The sequence below is a fragment of the Coregonus lavaretus genome (assembly GCF_964263955.1).
Source record: "Coregonus lavaretus genome assembly, chromosome: 12".
Classification (NCBI taxonomy): Eukaryota; Metazoa; Chordata; class Actinopteri; order Salmoniformes; family Salmonidae; genus Coregonus; species Coregonus lavaretus.
In genome coordinates, this window is record NC_139999.1 from 27449645 (window position 1) to 27473750 (window position 24106).

The 24106-nt window shown below is 42.2% G+C and overlaps 1 protein-coding gene across 1 annotated transcript in view; it reads right to left on the minus strand.

Moving 5' to 3' along the window:
* Positions 1-23862, minus strand: part of LOC311137871 (intermediate filament family orphan 2-like) — a 38232-nt gene extending 14370 nt beyond the window's left edge. The window contains exon 1 of the mRNA XM_084172476.1: positions 22908-23862. Within this exon, the coding sequence (XP_084028602.1) occupies positions 22908-23398 (491 nt within the window). The 5' untranslated portion in view covers positions 23399-23862. The remainder of the gene's footprint in view (positions 1-22907) is intronic.
* Between the last annotated feature and the right edge of the window lie 244 nt (positions 23863-24106).

Here is a 24106-nt window from a genome sequence, read left to right on the forward strand (position 1 = left end):
ATCGGATGTAACCATAAGCACTCCATTACGTTGCGCCGGATGTCATTCATTTGAATGGGGACCGTCCACAGCTGAGTGGAATTGCAACGCCGCGTTGCGGTTGAAGGCTCTGTTGCGAGACGGATGCTGCATATTTTGAATTTGTCCAAACTCTGTGTCTTCTTTAGTCCGGCCAGAGTCCGTAGAAGAACAGGAATTTACCAAACCACAGAAGAAGATGTAAGTGGTTTTCGATTATGGGTTTATGGGATAGCTAGCAACTTGTAAACATTTACCGATTCTTATAAGTGAGTACTAGTTTCATAGTATGTTAAAAATAATACCCATTGGCTGTTAAACCAATTATACTTTAACTGTTGCCTCCCGTTTTAGTTTATTGTGATTGTATTGACGTTAGTTTATGATAATTATTAGGTGGAGGTTGCTAGCTACAGTATAGCCTAGCTTTTAGCTAGCTAGCTAGCTGCTCTGTAAGCTAGCTTGACTTGCTAGAAAGTTATAGAAACAAGTTGAGGAAAAAGTAACTAAATGAAACATGTTTTATTATCAACTGAAACAATGTTTCCCATGTCTTGAATGAAAAGCTCATATTTTGCGATCTCTGATGAGAGACTCTCCTCCATCTTGTCTTACATTGTGAAATTATCCTATGCTCTCCATCCAGTAGCGGAACGTGATTGCATGAAGTTGATGTGCGGTGTAATGAAATACAGTGAGGGGAAAAAAGTATTTGATCCCCTGCTGATTTTGTACGTTTGCCCACTGACAAAGAAATGATCAGTCAAAAATGTTAATGGTAGGTGTATTTGAACAGTGAGAGACAGAATAACAACAAAAAAATCCAGAAAAACACATGTCAAAAATGTTATCAATTGATTTGCATTTTAATGAGGGAAATAAGTATTTGACCCCTCTGCAAAACCTGACTTAGTACTTGGTGGCAAAACCCTTGTTGGGAATCACAGAGGTCAGACGTTTCTTGTAGTTGGCCACCAGGTTTGAACACATCTCAGGAGGGATTTTGTCCCACTCCTCTTTGCAGATATTCTCCAAGTCATTAAGGTTTCGAGGCTGACGTTTGGCAACTCGGACCTTCAGCTCCCTCCACAGATTTTCTATGGGATTAAGGTCTGGAGACTGGCTAGGCCACTCCAGGACCTTAATGTGCTTCTTCTTGAGCCACTCCTTTGTTGCCTTGGCCGTGTGTTTTGGGTCATTGTCATGATAGAATACCCATCCACGACCCATGTTCAATGCCCTGGCTGAGGGAAGGAGGTTCTCACCCAAGATTTGACGGTACATGGCCCCGTCCATCGTCCCTTTGATGCGGTGAAGTTGTCCTGTCCCCTTAGCAGAAAAACACCCCCAAAGCATAATGTTTCCACCTCCATGTTTGACAGTGGGGATGGTGTTCTTGGGGTCATAGGCAGTATTCCTCCTCCTCCAAACACGGCGAGTTGAGTTGATGCCAAAGAGCTCCATTCTGGTCTCATCTGACCACAACACTTTCACCCACTTCTCCTCTGAATCATTCAGACGTTCATTGGCAAACTTCAGATAGGCATGTATATGTGCTTTCTTGAGCAGGGGGACCTTGCGGGCGCTGCAGGATTTCAGTCCTTCACGGCGTAGTGTGTTACCAATTGTTTTCTTGGTGACTATGGTCCCAGCTGCCTTGAGATCATTGACAAGATCCTCCTGTGTAGTTCTGGGCTGATTCCTCACCGTTCTCATGATCATTGCAACTCCACGAGGTGAGATCTTGCATGGAGCCCCAGGCCGAGTGAGATTGACAGTTCTTTTGTGTTTCTTCCATTTGCGAATAATCGCACCAACTGTTGTCACCTTCTCACCAAGCTGCTTGGCGATGGTCTTGTAGCCCATTCCAGCCGTGTGTAGGTCTACAATCTTGTCCCTGACATCCTTGGAGAGCTCTTTGGTCTTGGCCATGGTGGAGAGTTTGGAATCTGATTGATTGATTGCTTCTGTGGACACGTGTCTTTTATACAGGTAACAAGCTGATATTAGGAGCACTCCGTTTAAGAGTGTGCTCCTAATCTCAGCTCGTTACCTGTATAAAAGACACCTGGGAGCCAGAAATCTTTCTGATTGAGAGGGGGTCAAATACTTATTTCCCTCATTAAAATGCAAATCAATTTATAACATGCGTTTTTCTGGATTTTTTTGTTGTTATTCTGTCTCTCACTGTTCAAATAAACCTACCATTACAATTATAGACTGATCATTTCTTTGTCAGTGGGCAAACGTACAAAATCAGCAGGGGATCAAATACTTTTTTCCCTCACTGTACATCACGATTTAAATGGGGCATAACCGGCCGAAATTGTCAATGAACGTGCGTTTGACACTAGCGCAGCCTTCACGGCAGCCGAAAATAGAGCCCCCAATGTGACTATAAACCACTTTATGGGTTTTCTAACCAATGGGGGTGAGGGATGTGAACAAAACACCACAGAAATGCTGGCACATTTTTTCTGGCCATGCCCTCACGATAGCAACAGGACCAGAGACAAAAATACTCAAGTAACAATCATTCCACCACGGCGTTAAAGACTTCTTTCAGATCTTATCTTTTGCTCTAAAAGCAATTTTTCTCGAATTCACCATTGAATGTAGCATAAACAAAAAACGTCACTAGAGCGTAGGCCTACTTCTATCTAACAAACCTAGATTTGTTGCTTTTCAGGAGCCACTGAATGTTGTTGACACGGTCTAATTAGCTAGAGAGAAGTATCCCTGGCTGGGTGGTCTCCAGCTCACACTGTGATTTAAGTGTTGTTCTTAAAATGCTGGCACTGCTACTTTACTGTGTCCAAACACCCTGCCTGCCACTGCAGGACTCCAAAGGTCATTGGAGTTCACAACTGCATCACATCCTCCCTCTGCAGACAGAGGAAAACAGTCTGTCACAGTATCTGCATGTGCTCTGCGTCACTTACAATTTAGGTACAGTAGTGTGCCACTTCCCGAATGGGCACTATGTCATTTCCTTCACACTGTGTTGGGAAACTGGAGTCTCCAACATAAATCTGTGTTCTCCATTCAGATTCATCCCATCTCTGCCAAGCAACAGAGGAAATGGTCCTGTGGCAGAGTTGCTCCATCACTTCCAGGTTATGGAAAGATTCTCTGAATCACAGTAGTCATTAGACCTGTACTGAGTGGAAACTAAGGCATCCAAATAAACATTCTACCATAACTCCTCCAAAACAGAGAGGACAGACACTACAACATGGGAGAGGTATTCTGTCTTCTGCCATAACCCCGCTCCAAAAGGATTGTTGGATGAGTTTTGCCTTTAGCTGGAGTCTCCTTACAAGGACAAAGACAGCAGGAGACTATTAGCCTGACTGTGTCATCCCAAAGACATCTGTCTGTGTAAGACCAGATGCCTGCTCTCCAGTCAGGCTGCTGTAACACAACCAGAGTACAGTCTGGACTCATACTTTGATTCCTACAGACATGATTTATGAATATGTATTCCTACTCACATCTAATGTATAGCCTACATAAACAATGTATACATACACTATTTCATTTGAATAACCAATCAGAAAACAATCCCCTAAAAACATGTCTGACACTGTAGAATGGTTCTAAACAAGCCTAAAATAATGCACTTCAGGGCAGACCGAGCCTGAGATTCTCGTATTATTTCTCTCTGCAGAACAATAGAATTCCAGCAAGACAAGACCTGCCAACATACACTCCTTCCCAGCGCAGTATGCCTAGGGAGCTTAATTTGCACGCGAGCTGTCTAAACCTTTATTCATCACTCTGCCTGAGGACACAGGGAATCATAACCATTACCCAGCAAGCACGGTTTCTCCATCTGAAAGGTATATTCTTGTTTTTAGTGTTTTTTTATTAGTTAAAAATTAAATTTTTAGGGTGCATAGAAGTTGTTGTTGTTACGTCTAGAACACATACATTTTCAATTTTCAGGTATTGGAGTAACAAAGTTACATGGTCAGATCTATGATGGCCGCTCTGCATTGTTGAAGGAAAAATGCCCAAGAGATAAGGTGCTCTTTGCCAACTCATTTATTCCCCAAGTAACAACATCTGTATAAGGCCAGATCCAAGTTACTGGTCAGCCTTTTTCCAGTAAAGCTCTGGCCTCTCATCACTGAGAACAGTACACAGGCACTCTGGAATTCAGAGGGACAGACCATTCATGCGTCTGTTCTCAGTGAATCACCTCTAAGTCACACCACGCCCTGTAAACCACAACTGTGTGGTTAACATTTCACTCTGAGAAATAGGTCTTCCACATCGACAAGAACCCTCTATTTTCATTTGCATACAGTTCTAGGATTACAGTACATTCCAAGTGTCTCTATCATGAATGTCATGTAAAACAGTAAATGTTTTGCTGATGCAGGGACATTGGCTGCCCTTTCCTCAGGGTTCTCAAAGGACATGGTGTTGGAATGGTTGGGGGACAATGCTAGTAACTACAGAATCAATTACAATATCAAATCAACACAAAATGATTTTTCATATATATATATATATATATATATATATATACGATAATATTGTGAAAATCTGATACACACTCAAGCATTATTTTATAATTTTTCATTATTGACCACAGTCAGAAATAGATCACCATAATTATCATCAATAATGCACATATGAGAGGTGGCGATCGAAAAATCGGAAGTGTTAGTGTTACGGGATTGAAGGATCAATATGTCTGTTTCATCAAGGAATAACAGGCCCTTTCATCACCCTCCGTGACACAGACAGGACCATGATGAACCCGGTGACAACACGGATAAATCACACCAGCCACCAAGGCTAGAACACACACGTACTGTATGTGATTAATCCTATTGAGCTCCATCCATGTCTCTATACAGTATATCGCCTGTTCCGTGACAGCATCCCACATCCTCTCCATGCAATTATATATATCGCATTGAAGGGGCTTCAGCCATAATTTACCTCCTGCACAGCACAGATTCATCTCAACAAATGGAGCGGGCGGGGTGCTCGCAGGGAGGGCAGAAGGTGGGGTGCAGAGGGGTTTGACACAGGGGTTAAGATGGAAAATACAAAAAAAAAGGTCAGTCGGTTGTTTGAGTCAGAGGCTGTCTGTTGGGAAATGAAGATATATCTGAGGGGGTCATTGATTGTATGTCATCGGGCTGGCCCTGTGATCTATAATTTCAACAGAGCCAGGGATATGTGTAGGGTACTAATGAGTGGTGGTGGTGTGGGTAGAGCAGCAGGCATACGGCCGGTCGGTTGGACGGCGGAGTCTCCCCCTAGAGGCTGCAGGCGGGGTGGAGGGTGGGGGTCTGCTTGTGCTGAATAGCCAACAACACCTCAAGGTCAGACCTCATTTGATTTGCCCTGATCTCATTCCCTGCTCCCTGCCTGACTCCATCCCCCTCCTCCCCACCCACTCCCTTCCTCTCCCATCACCCTTCTCCAAGTAGCTTTCTCGTGTCCAGGGAGACCATGCCACTGACTGCATACATCTGATACACAGAGCTACTGTACCGTCATGCCTTACTCCACCATGTAGTGTACACTGTAGCCTATAAAACAGCTGGTGGGGTCGTCATTCAATAAATGCTGGTGACCTGTTCCACACTCAGTCTTAAATATAGCACTCCTCTCTGACAGGTCACAGTCACAGCAAAAACTAAAAACATGAGGGTTGCTATGTGATGGAATTCGTCACCAGGGCACCATTTCATTGGCCTGCTGGGAGTAACAGAATGTATTTTTCTGAATGAGAAACTAACCTAAGTATTGTGGTAAAAGAGAGGAGCACCCACTGTCTATTGATTTTTTCTTAACTATGTTTTATACAACTTGACATTTCCACTCCATAAACTACTCCATAATCATAGAGAGCATCAGCTAAAATGCAAAATAACACAATAATAAATAATATTGCAATAAAATAACTGAAAAAACTTTCAGATCAATTCTGATGGTGATGTGGTGCAGTAATGTACAGTGGGGGGAAAAAAGTATTTAGTCAGCCACCAATTGTGCAAGTTCTCCCACTTAAAAAGATGAGAGAGGCCTGTAATTTTCATCATAGGTACATGTCAACTATGACAGACAAATTGAGGAAAAAAAATCCAGAAAATCACATTGTAGGATTTTTTATGAATTTATTTGCAAATTATGGTGGAAAATAAGTATTTGGTCACCTACAAACAAGCAAGATTTCTGGCTCTCACAGACCTGTAACTTATTCTTTAAGAGGCTCCTCTGTCCTCCACTCGTTACCTGTATTAATGGCACCTGTTTGAACTTGTTATCAGTATAAAAGACACCTGTCCACAACCTCAAACAGTCACACTCCAAACTCCACTATGGCCAAGACCAAAGAGCTGTCAAAGGACACCAGAAACAAAATTGTAGACCTGCACCAGGCTGGGAAGACTGAATATGCAATAGGTAAGCAGCTTGGTTTGAAGAAATCAACTGTGGGAGCAATTATTAGGAAATGGAAGACATACAAGACCACTGATAATCTCCCACGACGCAAGATCTCACCCCGTGGGGTCAAAATGATCACAAGAACGGTGAGCAAAAATCCCAGAACCACACGGGGGGACCTAGTGAATGACCTGCAGAGAGCTGGGACCAAAGTAACAAAGCCTACCATCAGTAACACACTACGCCGCCAGGGACTCAAATCCTGCAGTGCCAGACGTGTCCCCCTGCTTAAGCCAGGACATGTCCAGGCCCGTCTGAAGTTTGCTAGAGTGCATTTGGATGATCCAGAAGATGATTGGGAGAATGTCATATGGTCAGATGAAACCAAAATATAACTTTTTGGTAAAAACTCAACTCGTCGGGTTTGAAGGACAAAGAATGCTGAGTTGCATCCAAAGAACACCATACCTACTGTGAAGCATGGGGGTGGAAACATCATGCTTTGGGACTGTTTTTCTGCAAAGGGACCAGGACGACTGATCCGTGTAAAGGAAATAATGAATGGGGCCATGTATTGTGAGATTTTGAGTGAAAACCTCCTTCCATCAGCAAGGACATTGAAGATGAAACGTGGCTGGGTCTTTCAGCATGACAATGATCCCAAACACACCGCCCGGGCAACGAAGGAGTGGCTTCGTAAGAAGCATTTCAAGGTCCTGGAGTGGCCTAGCCAGTCTCCAGATCTCAACCCCATAGAAAATCTTTGGAGGGAGTTGAAAGTCTGTGTTGCCCAGCGACAGCCCCAAAACATCACTGCTCTAGAGGAGATCTGCATGGAGGAATGGGCCAAAATACCAGCAACAGTGTGTGAAAACCTTGTGAAGACTTACAGAAAACATTTGACCTGTGTCATTGCCAACAAAGGGTATATAACAAAGTATTGAGAAACTTTTGTTATTGACCAAATACTTATTTTCCACCATAATTTGCAAATAAATTCATTAAAAATCCTACAATGTGATTTTCTGGATTTTCTTTCGTGATTTTGTCTGTCATAGTTGACGTGTACCTATGATGAAAATTACAGGCCTCTCTCATCTTTTTAAGTGGGAGAAGTTGCACAATTGGTGGCTGACTAAATACTTTTTTCCCCACTGTACATCATGAATGAATATTGATGCCCATTGGAAAACTGGCTTAGATATGTACATGGTTCAATACTGGTCGAATGAGAAGTGGTTGAGTTCTGAATGGCACAGTAAGTATTATATGACTCATCAGATTCCTCTGCTGCCTACCCTTACTGGGAAGGAAGACCACAGCCATAAATACTACACTTCAAATAGACCACACTGAACCAGCTTGAACCGCCAATGTTCACTACAGACATATCAATAACATTGAAAAGGACAAGCAGCTGGGAGGGTGAAGCCTGACTTGACTCTAGAATACCCTTATGTCCACAAATATGTACATATTTTCTGTATTTCTAAGAGGCTAAAAACTGTAGAGCAGCATGCCGTGTGTGGTTGTGTGTGTCCAACATGCCGGTCTTAAACTTTGCATGTTAAGCCTCAGGCTAACGTTGTGTGTGTGTGTGTGTGTGTGTGTGTGTGTGTGTGTGTGTGTGTGTGTGTGTGTGTGTGTGTGTGTGTGTGTGTGTGTGTGTGTGTGTGTGTGTGTGTGTGTGTGTGTGTGTATGCCTGTGTGCATGTAAAGGGCACAGACAGTATAGTGCTTATTTATGCGACTTTAGAGGGGACTGGATTAGATAGGTTTAACATTGAGGGAAGGAGGTTGTACATACAGTGAGGAAAAAAAGTATTTGATCCCCTGCTGATTTTGTAAGTTTGCCCACTGACAAAGAAATTATCAGTCTATAATTTTAATGGTAGTTTTATTTGAACAGTGAGAGACAGAATAACAACAACAAAATCCAGAAAAACACATGTCAAAAATGTTATAAATTGATTAGCATTTTAATGAGGGAAATAAGTATTTGACCCCCTCTCAATCAGAAAGATTTCTGGCTCCCAGGTGTCTTTTATACAGGTAATGAGCTGAGATTAGGAGCACACTCTTAAAGGGAGTGCTCCTAATCTCAGCTTGTTACCTGTATAAAAGACACCTGTCCACAGATACAATCAATCAATCAGATTCCAAACTCGCCACCATGGCCAAGACCAAAGAGCTCTCCAAGGATGTCAGGGACAAGACTGTAGACCTACACAAGGCTGGAATGGGCTACAAGATCATCGCCAAGCAGCTTGGTGAGAAGGTGACAACAGCTGGTGCGATTATTCGCAAATGGAAGAAACACAAAAGAACTGTCAATCTCCCTCGGCCTGGGGCTCCATTTAAGATCTCACCTCGTGGAGTTGCAATGATCATGAGAACGGTGAGGAATCAGCCCAGAACTACACGGGAGGATCTTGTCAATGATCTCAAGGCAGCTGGGACCATAGTCACCAAGAAAACAATTGGTAACACACTACACCGTGAAGGACTGAAATCCTGCAGCGCCCGCAAGGTCCCCCTGCTCAAGAAAGCACATATACAGGCCCGTCTGAAGTTTGCCAATGAACATCTGAATGATTCAGAGGAGAACTGGGTGGAAGTGTTGTGGTCAGATGAGACCAAAATCGAGCTCTTTGGCATCAACTCAACTCGCCGTGTTTGGAGGAGGAGGAATGCTGCCTATGACCCCAAGAACACCATCCCCACCGTCAAACATGGAGGAGGTGGAAACATTATGCTTTGGGGGTGTTTTTCTGCTAAGGGGACAGGACAACTTCACCGCATCAAAGGGACGGCGCCATGTACCGTCAAATCTTGGGTGAGAAACTCCTTCCCTCAGCCAGGATATTGAAAATGGGTCATGGATGGGTATTCCAGCATGACAATGACCCAAAACACACAGCCAAGGAAACAAAGGAGTGGCTCAAGAAGAAGCACATTAAGGTCCTGGAGTGGCCTAGCCAGTCTCCAGACCTTAATCCCATAGAAAATCTGTGGAGCTAAAGGTTCGAGTTGCCAAACGTCAGGCTCGAAACCTTAAATGACTTGGAGAAGATCTGCAAAGAGGAGTGGGACAAAATCCCTCCTGAGATGTGTGCAAACCTGGTGGCCAACTACAAGAAACGTCTGATCTCTGTGATTGCCAACAAGGGTTTTGCCACCAAGTACTAAGTCATGTTTTGCAGAGGGGTCAAATACTTATTTCCCTCATTAAAATGCAAATCAATTTATAAAATTTTTGACATGCGTTTTTCTGGATTTTTTTGTTGTTATTCTGTCTCTCACTGTTCAAATAAACCTACCATTAAAATTATAGACTGATCATGTGTTTGTTAGTGGGCAAACGTACAAAATCAGCAGGGGATCAAATACTTTTTTTCCCTCACTGTATTGGAAAATATAAGCTGTGAGTTTGATTAATGTATTGTCTTTACATGCAGGGTATTATTGCTTCTTAAATGGGGACTGGCAGCAACTGTAGCTAGTTACTTGTATATGTTGAGTCTGCATGTAGTTACCGGCTTGAAACCAGATCAAACACACTGGGCTTAAAGGAATAGAACTTTCAAAATACAGATAGTGTCACACTATAATGAGCTTTGCAAATCGCATCATACTGCAACACTTATTGTATTTTGAAAGTTCTAGATCTTGAAAACTTGATTGCTGACATGCAAAACATTTTGGGACTGTGGATTAATGAAACCAATACCAACATATAGTTTGTGAGTGGTATTTTCCTTTAAACAATGTCAGGGGATCATCATTAAGAAAAACCAGGTAGACTGAAATACAGTACCAGTCAAAAGTTTGGACACACCTACTCATTCAAGGGTTTTTCTTAATTTTTACTATTTTTTACATTGTAGAATAATAGTGAAGACATCAAAACTATGAAATAACACATGGAATCATGTTGTAACCAAAAGAAGTGATAAACAAATCAAAATATATTTTATTTTTGAGATTCTTCAAAGTAGCCACCCTTTGCCTTTATGACAGCTTTGCACACTCTTGGCATTCTCTCAACCAGCTTCACCTGAAATGCTTTCCCAACAGTCTTGAAGGAGTTCCCACATATGCTGAGCACTTGTTGGCTGCTTTTCCTTCCTTCCGACTCATCCCAAACCATGTAAATTGGGTTGAGGTCAGGGGATTGTGGAGGTCACTCTCCTTCTTGGTAAAATAGCCCTTACACAGCCTGGAGGTGTGTTGGGTCATTGTCCTTTTGAAAAACAAATGATAGTCCCACTAAGCCCAAACTAGATGGGATGGTGTATCGCTGCAGAATGCTGTGGTAGCCATGCTGGTTAAGTGTGCCTTGAATTCTAAATAAATCAGACAGTGTCACCAGCAAATCACCCCCACACCATAACACCTCCTCCTCCATGCTTTACGGTGGGAACTACACATGCAGAGATCATCCGTTCACCCACACCGGATCTCACAAAGACACGACAGTTGGAACCAAAAATCTCCAATTTGGACTCCAGACCAAAGGACACATTTCCACTGGTCTAATGCCCATTGCTCGTGTTTCTTGGCCCAAGCAGGTCTCTTCTTCTTATTGGTGTCCTTTAGTAGTGGTTTCTTTGCAGCAATTTGACCATGAAGGCTTGATTCACACAGTCCCTTCTGAACAGTTGATGTTGAGATGTGTCTGTGACTTGAACTCTGTGAAGCATTTATTTGGGCTGCAATTTCTGTGGTTGGTAACTCTAATGAACTTATCCTCTGCAGCAGAGGTAACTCTGGGTCTTCCATTCCTGTGGCGGTCCTCATGAGATCCAGTTTCATCATAGCACTTGATGGTTTTTGCGACTGCACTTGAAGAAACTTTCAAAGTTCTTGAAATGTTCCGTATTGACTGACCTTCATGTCTTAAAGTAATGATGGGCTGTCGATTCTCTTTGCTTATTTGAGCTGTTCTTGCCATAATATGGACTTGGTCTTTTACCAAATAGGGGTATCTTCTGTATACCCCCTACCTTGTCACAACACAACTGATTGGCTCAAATGCATTAAGAAGGAAAGAAATTCCACAAATTAACTTTTAAGAAGGCACACCTGTTAATTGAAATGCATTCCAGGTGACTACCTCATGAAGCTGGTTGAGAGAATGACAAGAGTGTGCAAAGCTGTCATCAAGGCAAAGGGTGGCTATTTGAAGAATCTCAAATATAAAATATATTTTGATTTGTTTAACACTTTTTTGGTTACTACATGATTCCATATGTGTTATTTCATAGTTTTGATGTCTTCACTATTATTCTACAATGTAAAAAATAGTAAAAAATTAAGAAAAAGGTGTGTCCAAACTTTTGACTGGTAGTGTATGTATTCTAAATCTTAGTATAATGAAACTCCCTTTTCCATGAATCCTAGCACTAAGAAACCATTAAGGGTTAGGTTCTGACAACACACAACGGGCTCTGGGTACACTAAGGATACAGAGAAGGGCCTCGGTAGTCTGTAGTAAATAGTCATTTTACATCATTCACAATTCCGTCAGCTATTTGCTGATGAACCCACAATGTGTAACTTTGAATTCATCAAAGTCTAGCTCAACAAAATACATTGTATAGGGACCATAGGACATACCCTGGAGAGGGTGTAGTGCCGGATGGGTTGGAGCCAACGTTGTAACAGTCCTAATCCCATGGCCTTTCCTGGCCCACACCATGCATTGCCACACACCACTCGACTATCCACACAATAGGAGTGTGTGCTAGGCTTGTCTGCAGTTTCTGAACTGTGTAAACACATGATGGCCCTTCTTTGCCCCCAAGGGGGTATACAGTCTGTCCATTGGCTCTTCCACAAGGACACACCCAGTGAAAAGACTGGCAGAGCTCTGGTTGACTGCCTCACGTGCCAGCCACACAGGTAATCTCCCATATTAATACAAGGCACTGGGTTGACAGGTGTGATCAAAGAACAGCCTGGAAGGAAAAACACATAATTGCTCTATAGGGCACAGGTAATTGCATTTAATCAACAGTAACAATTTTAGGCTGCTGACATTTTATCTAAACAGGCAGACATTAAATATGGGTTTGCAGGGACTTGTCACGTTAGCACTGGCTGCCATTTTGAAAACACCATAAACTGATGCAAGATGCAGGAGACAATGTTACAAAGCATCCACACCTAATGCTTAGTTTTTCTCCTGAGTCTGCGGATTCTAAGGCTGGGCCACAAGGTTTAGACCCACTGCTGTAAAGCTCACTCACAGAGAGATGCTGAATAATGCCTGACAACAGGGACTTCTATAAGGAACACAGAATAGATTATTGTTTTTCTCTTCTACAATCCATAAGGAATGTATGGTTTTCTACAACTGGTTTAGCAGTTGTGTGATGTCTCAGTCTCTCCCTCACAGACACAGGCTGGCCATTTCACTGTATCGTACACCAAAGATAATTATGTGGCATTTCATTTATCCAATAAAAAATCTCAAAGTAAAATGTTACTTTCATCCCAGGAAAGGGCATCAACAGTTCCAGCACATTGATGCAATTTGTTATTTATGAGGTGCTTGAGGGTAATGGTTTTTTTTTTTTTTACTGAGGTCTGCAAAACCAACCCACCCTGCAGCCCACCCACCCATTCTCAATTGAGTACAATTGAGCACACTCTTGCTCTGTACTGATGTTTCCACTATATAGATTTCACTTCCTGCAGGCCACATTGGAGCCCAGCACATTGGCTGTCCTCTCATGGCTATTGACTCAAGAGATATAGAGGGCCATTAAACTGCATGAAAGCAAGAGCTGAAAAGGTAAAACATAGTTCATGGTGGAAAATTAGCACGTCTTTTTGAAATTCTGTTTTAGGTTAATAATGGTGCATTTCAATGGGATTTTCTAGTTAACAAATGAGGGGGAATTTGGGGAGTATTATGAAATGTGTTTTGTCACCACTGAGACACACACCCCATGGCATGCTCAGGCCTGATTTGGGTGGAACTGTGGGTGGATAGACTCATTAGAGAGGACCTTTGGCACAAATCCTCCTTAATCGGGGTGTGTACAGTTTAAACCACGGGAAAGCCATGTATCTGCATTCCATTATCCCTGTATAATACCCCATTGTACATCCCTTTTTATCATCTAAGTACACACACCTGTAGACAGTGTAAAATAAATCAGAACTCCCATGAAAACATGACAGCTGTTTTTACAGGAAGTCAGCTTCCCCCCATTATCATCCCACTCTCAATTCCCCTCACTCTCATCATGATCCATCATGGTTGTTTATCCCCTGGCTTAAAGGTACAGCATGTCAAAACCAACACGTCCTAATTCAATATACAGTAGGTTACAAAGATCACTTAGTGAAAATAAGATGAAAGAGTGCCAATAAATCGAATGGTAGTTTAGAATCGGTCACAAGAGAGGTTGGTGGCACCACAGTGCCTGCCCACAAAATGATAACTTACAGCAAACTATATCTGAATGGCTATTAAATATAATAGATACTCATTGCATACAGTACATATCTGGGCTCGCTTTTCATCCCACAGAAAAGCATGTCTACATCACCATGATGACCAGCCCTTGCATGGTGAGCCACTTAAATAGACATAATGAAAACGCTGCCACTGAAGGTTAATGTGCTTTCCATCCCACTGCATTAAGTGTATCTTAAGTGTTACTGTGTCTCTAAGACAGATATGTCTAGCCTGGTCTAATGCAACGGCATATGTAAGAGATAGCTCTAATATCCCTGTCTGAGCTCACTCACCCATAACGAGATCAAATACACTGACCCATATCGATCCCTAAATCGCTAGCACACTATCATAAAAAGGCCATTCTACCCTAAGCCCAGGGTGTGTAAGTGATTGAGGCCGTCTCTTTGTGTACTAAGTCTTGTAGCTTCTTATGTCAACCAAGATAATGTTTCTTCTGTATTAATCAGATTTTGAAATACAGCAGTGATAAAGGCACATATACAGTAAGTGTCTGTTTCACTAACGTGCACAGATAGACCCAAATCCTCTGTAAATCCATTGTACAGCAGTAGAATGCCCCTCCTGATGTGAATGTTCACCACTGAATGTCCCTATCCACTAGACTAGACCATAGCCTCCTGCTCTAGCGGTAAACAGTGGTTAGAAGAGACCGGTGCATTCCTGCACTTTCATACATGGCAGTGTGCCTCTGCGCTCAGCTCCATCGATGTCCATGAATAATCAGCTCCACCTGCACCAGTGCTGCTCCAGGAATGTGGTACACTCACTGAAAAAGCAGACAGAGGCAAACAAGGAAGAGCGGTTCCATCACGTGACTACCCACCCAGAGTTTCCCCCAGAATCAATATGGAGAGAAACCACAGTTCTTTGTTGTGAATCAATATGGAAAGAAACCACATTTCCTTGTTGTCTCCTTCACACCAATGCACTCTATATCCTTATCATTGACCTTACTGTTAGCCTGCAGCCTCTCATGAAAAGCAGCTTATCATCAACTCCACTGAGGATAATTGAGAGCTTCTAATGACATAGATACCTGTGAAAACGTCCTGACCTTGATAACAGTCTGATATCACTATGTTGACCTCCACAGGGCTAGGGAGAGAGAGAGAGGGAGAGAGTATCACCAGGAGCTGTGTGCTCTCAGAAATGAGTTCACTCTGCCTGTGTATCAGCAGGGGGTAGAAAGTGGGGTTATCAGCAGGGGGCTGAGTGCCAGGATGCAGTGCAGTCTGGGACTGACTGACTGCTGTGTACAGGGCAAGTTCTACCTGAACAGCAGATCTAGATTGCATATAGCAGACCACAACAGTGGGAAAAGTTGTGCATACATACAGCAGAAATGTGTTTATATTTGGGGAATCATTAGAAACTGGATATAGACGAGAGAAATGGTTATACAGTTCCAACCTGAAACCTGAGGTCATTGTGCTCTGTAATTACCCATATTAGGTTTTTCACGTGGGCAGGTCTTTATCCTCCTGTTGGGGAGGCAGCTAAATCTGACCCAACAAGCCCAATTAGTCCTTTCATCTTCTGAACAGCAGCAGAGAGATCAAAGCAGAGAGAAAGTGTCTCCTCAGGATTCTCATCTCATTGATCCACACTCGGCGATGCAGCTAAATTCAGCTGCCTTCAATTATTAATGCAGGAAGAAACTGACTGTCCCGAGGAGCTGTGCTGCATGCCTGCACTGGTTGGGATTTGGAACAGGTCCTTTTTCAAAGGGCATCCGGGAAGGCAGTGGATCGTCTCCAGTGGCATGGCCGAACAGTTAGGAAGAATGGAGGATCACTGGTTCAAATCCCAACTGGGGCATAGTTTACTGCTGATGTGTCATGGAGGGCTACGCTGTGTCTGAACTGCTGCAGTAAGCATTGTGTAACAGAGGTGGTTCAGTGAACTATGGTCACATGATGAGTAACCTTGCCTGAGAACAGAAGACTTGTGTTAGCTCGCAAACCTTATGCCTACTGTAAGGATTAGCTCACAGGTCTAACAAGGCATTGAGTTGTGCAGATGTCACAGGTTCGAAACCTGGGTAGTCATAATTGCAGTTATTGCAAATAGAAATTGTGTAACATCCCACTGCAGGATGCTTTGAAATAGCAAGCATCCGTCCAACTAAATCAGACTCTAAATCAGTTTATTGCCCATTTACAACTATGATCCATCTCTTTATTCTCTCTTTCTTGTTTGATTTGAAGTTACCACACACACACAGCCTGTGTGAAGCCTACATGCCATTCAACAAAAAACCCACACAACCACAATGTCGTATTGTGTCACCACCACACTAGAAGGATAATACATTACAGTAAAAAAATATATATACTTCCGCAACAGACACACACTCACATGCACACACACTTTATTGCCACACTACACTGTCAATAAAAAGGGACAAGGGACAAGGAGGACATTGCTTTTCTCCTTCTCTCTCCATCTCTCTCGTGTGAGTGATTGGGATGGAGCTCAAATACCTTTTTCATGATAGGCTTAGAGATGTGGTTCTTTCTATGTGTGTGGTTCTCATACTCAACCATTGCTTTGGTATTAAGTATGGATGACTTTCACATTGGTTTACATGAACTAAACGATCATTAATCAGCCAACATGGTAAAATGATATAGTGTCCATTACTACAGTAATGGAGAGCAATAAACAACACATACTGTATATGGGTGAAGGAGAGATTACCAAGCTGTCTTCAGCCACACTGCTTTGATGTGGTTTTTATCATGTAGCCTATCCTGAATAAGTCCTGGAGGGAAAAACCACCATACACAACTGTCCTGACAACCGTCTGATCTTTATCACAGTGATATACAGCAATATTCCTGCTGAATCTCAAGGAGACAATCTGAACTGGGGCACTGGTAATGAACCTGGTCACCTATCTTTCTATTCTCATTTGTCAACATGAAAGACATGTAACCTTCTTGTCCACATATTCCAGCATGTGGATATCTCACTGACTTACTGAGCTTATCACCCATCCATGGGACGATGTGTGCGTGTGTGTGCCTGCATGTGTATGTGTGTGTGCATCCCCAAAAATAATTATTGCTTGTAAATCTATGTCATGCTCAGACTGTTAAAAGTCTGTTATAAAATCAGACAAGAGGTAAGGCTCTTACCCAAATCTGGCGTTAAACTTTGCGACCAAGAAATAACAGAGACTGTTGCACAACTGCAAAACAATAAACATTGTGCAACTGTGCACTAAGCAATTTAGAAAGAAGTTTATCATTATTGTTCCCTGGGGGAACAATATGTAATCATGTAATAACAAATCCTGTCATGACATGTTTAACATATTTAATTAATTACTTCTTGCCATGTCTCTAGATACTGTATCAGATACTTAGATCTAAAGTTTCCCAAATCTGGTTGACAAAAACAAATTCCTGTCCAAACTAATTCCATAGATATATCAATATTGTGATGATGTGTTGGCTGGTGACAAATCATTCTGTTTTTCCTGAAGATTACAAAATGGGCACTGGATCTGGGAAGGTTTCATTGGAAAGAAGCAGAAAATGAACATACAGCTGGCAATCCATCTCATGGTGTGTGTCCACACTCATGAAGCTTGAATAAATCAGCACACTGGGCTGAAAGTCAGTGGCATCAGTTCAGCTAAACCTAGGGTATGGCAGGAAGCTAATTTACTGCATTTCTACACAGTTTTAAAACTCTAAAAGGCTATTTGGAGAACAGCAAAAACAAACAACCATAATATTATAGTAAACAAAAATATAAAACGCAACATGTAACAATTTCAAAGATTTTACTAGAGATTTTAGTAGAGAAGCAGTTAATCTCTCGTCAACCCTCAACCAGGAAAGACTGGCATGCATGTCGATGATTAAAATATTGGTGAGAATGGTTCACTGACTAATTACTGACCCATGAAATGACATCACCAATGTCTGTTTTTCTGCATGAGATTACCAAGTGAGAATGTAAGTCTTATTTACAAGTTATAACAGTATGAGTCAGTGTGGGGGCATGGAAGTGAGTCTGTCCCATAGCCAAACTCTTGGTTCAGTTAGGATCCTACGGAATGCTTCCCTGGTTGAATCATGGGGCAACAGGAGGTGGTTGACAGGGTCCCTGCAGTAGCCAGGGCTTGTAAGACTGCGAAAGTGGTCTTTACTCAGAAAAGGTTGGTGACCACTGTCCCAGAGGATTTCCTGCAACACTGGTTTTATTCGACGCATGTGACAAATACAATTTGATTTGATTTAGTAAGCTGTAGGCCAATCTTTTGACAGACTATCCTACTCAGTTGAGTTGTCATCATGCCTGAATGTTCTGTCCATTCAATACTGAACAGCAGGAAATGCAATCTTGCCTCAGAATGAATTGCTATTTTATTTGAGGGCTATTAGCTGAAGTGCATCTATGAATATCAATAGTGTCTGAAGCCTAGCAGTTAAATGTATGACTATACAAGTGGTTTTGACAGGGGTATATCTGTGCCCTCAACTGACAGCTACTGACTCCCTGATTTTAGCAATGGAAGCATTAGGCCTATGCCTTTTTTACCTTAACTGCAGAAATGTACAAGGAGCTGGTAAAGGTACAAGGAGCTAGTATTTCCCAACCATAATGTGAGCAGGGTTTTGCAAGATTGTTCCATTCCTTGCCGGTCATTTGCAGCAGAGTTTCAAATGGGCTACTTTACTAGATTACTAAACACAGTTCATGACTTCATCAGTATGAGTCAGTGTGGGGGCATGGAAGTGAGTCTGTCCCATAGCCAAACTCTTGGTTCAGTTAGGATCCTACGGAATGCTTCCCTGGTTGAATCATGGGGCAACAGAGGTGGTTGACAGGGTCCCTGTAGTAGCCAGCCAAGCTGGCCAGTAGTGACCTGGGCCAGGGATGCTGCAGGAAATCCTCTGGGACAGTGGTCACCAACCATTTCTGAGTAAAGACCACTTTCGCAGTCAAAAAGCAAGCCGAGATCTACCGCTCAGATGTATTTCTTTCTCCGAGTTGTAAAAGCAAGCAGAGCAGAAACTGGCCACTCTTTAGCTGACTGATCTCAATGGCAGGGTAACTGCTGTTTGACAGAAGAATAAACAAATATTCCCAGTGCTGAGCTAGTAGTGTAACTGACATGTTACGTTAGCTAATGTTTCATCCCCTCTCGACTGAAGTGAATGAACTACTACCAGCTAGTTAACTAGCTAGTAGCTACCACAGCCAGTTCAGTGCTAGCTAGCTATCTGTCAGGTAGCAGTATCTTAACAGCTGTTGTGTATATGGAAATGTTTTGTAGCCTTTGTTTTGTCCCGTTTCAACAGAAGTAAATTTGATGATGTACCATTAGCTAGAGCTAGCCAAAAGTTGGCTAACGTTAGCTATCTAGCTCACTAACTTTTGCTATTATTTTGCCTCAATCACACTAGACCTGAATCAAACGATGAAACCAGCGGCCAAACGATTGAAGACTGATATTCTGATGTTTTTTCAGCGCGATGAGAGTTTTATTAGTCAGGAAAGCAATGTAACGTTATTGATCTGTCAGTTTCCCTAGCTAATTCCCTACTTTTCACACTGACACGGTATAAACAGCTCTACAGGCTTCACTGTCATGGTGCACAGTCAGTACACAACACTGTGGTCCTCTGTAGCTCAGCTGGTAGAGCACGGCGCTTGTAACGCCAAGGTAGTGGGTTCGATCCCCGGGACCACCCATACACAAAAAAAATGTATGCACGCATGACTGTAAGTCGCTTTGGATAAAAGCGTCTGCTAAATGGCATATTATATATTATACTATGCTCATCATGTCTTAGCAGGATCAGATGGTGACAGGTGTCCCTGCAGGGTCAGACAGCCAGGGAAGACCAGTCTACGGAGCTCAGGTTAATTTTGCAGTATATTAGCTATACCTATCTGTGAATGGATACAAAGTTCCATCTTGAGTTGATGGGTAGGCTACAGTCTGGGATCTGGGAATAATTGTAATTTCAATTATTGAACCATTGATTCTATTCTTGGATAATATAATGTATAAATGTACACCAAGGTAATTGTTTGTCATGCCTCATCTGAGCAGGATCAGAAGGTGACAGTGGCTCATCAGGGTCAGGCAGCCAGGGAAGACCAGTCTGTGAAGGCGCAGAGGTGAACTAATGCAGATACAACACTTTATTTTCTCTGTGCAGCAAACACTGGACAAGCAAGAAGCTTCAAAGATCAATACTATTTTAAGGCAGTCTGACAAACCTCTAAAGTTGATTTCCAAACTGTATCAGGGGTTGATAGAGGCTTTCCCCGATGACACAAAATACGTCAGACAAAAATCTGAGGAAGACCTCGGAGACGCTATTGATGATGATGAATGGATACAGATATGTTAGAATTCCCAGTCATGTTCATATAAGCGCAGACATAAATTACAGAGCTTCCCAAACAATTGTTGGTAGACACACAGATTGTAACTGAGAGAACCTCTATTCTGAAAGCCATAAATCATTTTTCTAGATGCAGGCAGTTTATTTAAAAAGGTTAAAGGTCTAAATGAGCCCCTATGAATTTACCTGACACCCCTGTGCACTCCTTCGCCAGGTTCTCCTTCTCATCCTTCTCTGTTTCAGAAGTGCATAAAGCCCTGAAAGATATTGATAGAAAGAAATCCCCTGGCCCTGATGATCTAGACCCCCGCCTCCTACACCTAGCTGTAGACATCATTGCTCCCCCTTAACATGCATTTTTAACGTTAAGGAAATCCCAAAGTTATGGATATCTGCTTTTGTACTGCCTCTCTTCAAAGGTGGAGATCCTTCGCTACTTGACAACTATCGACCCAAATCAAAATTGTCTGTACTGTCTAAGGTACTGGAGTCCTTAGTTAGTAGGCAGCTGAAGGCCTACCTCCAAGAAAACAACATCTTGGTGCAAAGGTTAAAATGTTGTGGAATTACTGGTCATGCTCTAGATTGGTTTATAAATTACCTATCAAATCGTACACAATGTGTAATGGGGGATGTTTGTAAATATGAGTCCATAGAGTTGTGCTCAGGTGTTCCGCAAGGTTCTATTTTGGGCCCACTGTTGTTCATTTTGTATATCAACAACATTGGGGATCATATTGAAACAGCGGATGTTCATTTTTATGCAGATGATACTGTTCTTTATTCAAGTGGTAGTAGTTTATCTTTATCTTTTGAAAATGCCCAAAGAGCATTTAACACCATACAACAGAATCTGTATGATTTGAAGCTGGTTCTGAATTCGGGTAAAACAAAATGCATGGTATTTTCAAATGCCAGGCATGTTACTAATCATGTCATTGCTACATTGGATGGATATACTATAGAGCAAGTCAAAGTGTACAAATATTTGGGAGTGTGGGTGGATAAGCTGAGCTTCACTGTTCATGTGGAGAACTTGATAAGGAAGCTCAAGCTGAGAATAGGTTTTTATTACTGGCATAAGGCTTGTTTTTCTCTGGAGGCCAGGAAGGAGCTGGTATGATGTACATTACTGGCGGTTTTAGATTTTAGTGATATATATATATATATGCAGGCCTCAACCACTACCCTGAGAACACTTGATTCAGTATATCATGCAGCCCTCAGATTCATTACCAATCAAAAACGTCTAACACATCATTGTGATCTCTACAGCATGATTGGCTGGTCGTCATTGACCTTGCGTAGGCTTAAACACTGGTATACACTGATTTATAAGGCCATGCTGGGTAAAATGCCACTTTATCTCTGTTCTTTTTTTTTATCAGGTCAGTAAATAAATATCAATGCCGGTCCCATTCTCATTTGCTTTTAACAGTATCAAGAATTAGAACAGGTCATGGTAGAAATAGTTTTAGTTATTCAGCTCCGTGGCCTTGGAATTCTCTCCTGACCATTTAAAAATGTGATGTGATCTAGTCACGTTCGTGGAGTTTAAACACTTGGTCGATTTAAATATCACAGAAGAGTGTAATTGTCTTTAGGACAGCTGTTTTTTAGTTATGACATTCGTGTTTCTTTACGTAATATGTAATTGTTGTACTGTATGTGTGTCTATAGTTTTGTTCAATGTTGTGTTAGTGTATGTAAGTAGTTTTGTCTGAAACTTTGTTCCCACTGCGGCTGTTGGACCAGGTCTCTCTTGAAAAATTAATTTTTATCTCAATGAGAAAAACCTGTATAAATAAAGGTAAAAAAAATAAATAATAATAATACATTGAATTATATGGAGGATGTACTGTTTCTGTGTGTTAATGTGTAGGTGTTTTTATTAAACTTTTGTTTTCCAAACCTTTCCCATGAGACATAAAAAAGAAAAGATGGGAAGGAAGTTGTGTTGGGGCTAGAGTTTAGTTATGGGTTGGGCATGCAGGCGGCTCGGTCTGGCTGAGCTGAACACCCAGAGGGAACAGATGAATGACGGCCCTCGGGTAACTAACTTTGGTCCCAGGGAGGAACAGCGTGTAAGGGTTTGTTCCAGCCAGCCGTAACAAACCTCATTCAACCAATCATGGAGGATGATTAGTTCATTATTTGAAACAGGTGTGTTAGTACTGGGTTGGGAAAAACGCCTGCAGACTCAGTAGAGTGAAAATTAAACAATGAAGTAAAAAGTTTCAACAAATCTGTCGAGTTAAAACTAAACTGAGGCCTAGATGGCATCGTGCAATCGCATGGTTTTGGCAAGCGTTACAAAACCCTTGCTGCCAAAATATGCCTTTATGCAATGAATCAGTCCACCTTTCAAAATATTGGCAAATTTGAGGTTGAGAGTTACAGATTCTTTATATTAGGCTACGCATGGCGTATTTCATTCATTCCTATCTGGTGACAAATAATCATCATATTGTATTACCATCCAGTTAGATTTTTATGCAGAAATAAAGTTCGACTGATGCTGCTGCTTTCAGTCAGGCCTAAAACTGCTGCAATGGGAAATGCGCACTGATGTCACTGTCGGAATGCAGTAGTTTGTTGGGACTTACCTTCTCCTGTATTCGTCTCTCTCTCGCTTGACTTTAGCCAACACATTATACAGAGCTCTTATTTCTGGTGTGATGGTATCGATTTGAACCCCAACACCGTCCGGATGATTCCAGGATACACCGGGCCCCTGGAGAGTCTCATAGCGCTCGCCGTGTCTCCTCACGTGCGTGAAACTCCAAATGGTACCAGGCATTCGGGATTCAGTAGAGTCGGTTTGGACAGCTACTTCACGAGTGTATACTTGGTATCGTTGTTGCTCCAAGGCTCGCTGCAGTTGATTCTCTAATAATTTGTTTCTCCGCTCTAGTTCATGAACCTTTGCAAGAAAACAGCGAAACCGCAGGTTCAGAGTCTTCAGGACATGGATATTGGACCCCAAATCATTTCGTAGAGCACTGGTTACCGCGCCCGAACCAGCAGTGGACATACCCCTGACAGGAATTGTAGCGATCATAGCAGCAGGCGAAGTATCAAAAAAAGAGTTCATCATACTGGTAAACTGATAACCGCTGGTTTTAATGCTTGGTTTGTTAAAATAATTTAACAACCAAACCGATATTATTCCTGCATATCCTCCAAAAGGCCAGTTCCCCACGGAGTTTCTTATGATGTGGCTCCTTGAAATGAGATTGACAGGGCAGTTCAAGGTGATGCAACCATCGCTCTCCTCAAACCTCCAGAAAATACATTTTCATATTGGTGCGAAAAAAACCACAATGATATCCACAAACAGATCATCTTATCCGCCCAGTCCTCTGGCGCAACCGGCAAGGCTCCATCCTCCTCTGCTATACGCAGGAAAATGAGACACCGTGCCTTTGCTTTGTCAGATGCTGAATGCTCTCAGTTACTCCCTTTCCCATTCTCTCTACACTACACACATTATATTTCTTTCTTTCTTTCTCTCACTCTCTTTCTCTTCGCTCCTATTCACATATCTCTCCGAACTCCAGTACCGATGTGATGACACTATGCTTCTAGTCTACAGCCCTGCCTCTTCGTGGCTCCGCTGGATCATGTTTCAAGCTGCTAAACTGGGCACTGCATGCATCACCCCTCCCATTCTCTGTTACGCCCCCTCACGCGCAAAAACAAATGCACGCGCTCACACAGTACAATTTTTTTTCCATAAACAAGCAACGTTTTGTTCAAGGAAGCCTAGTCTAAATCTAGGGATAATTTGTCCATTATTACATTT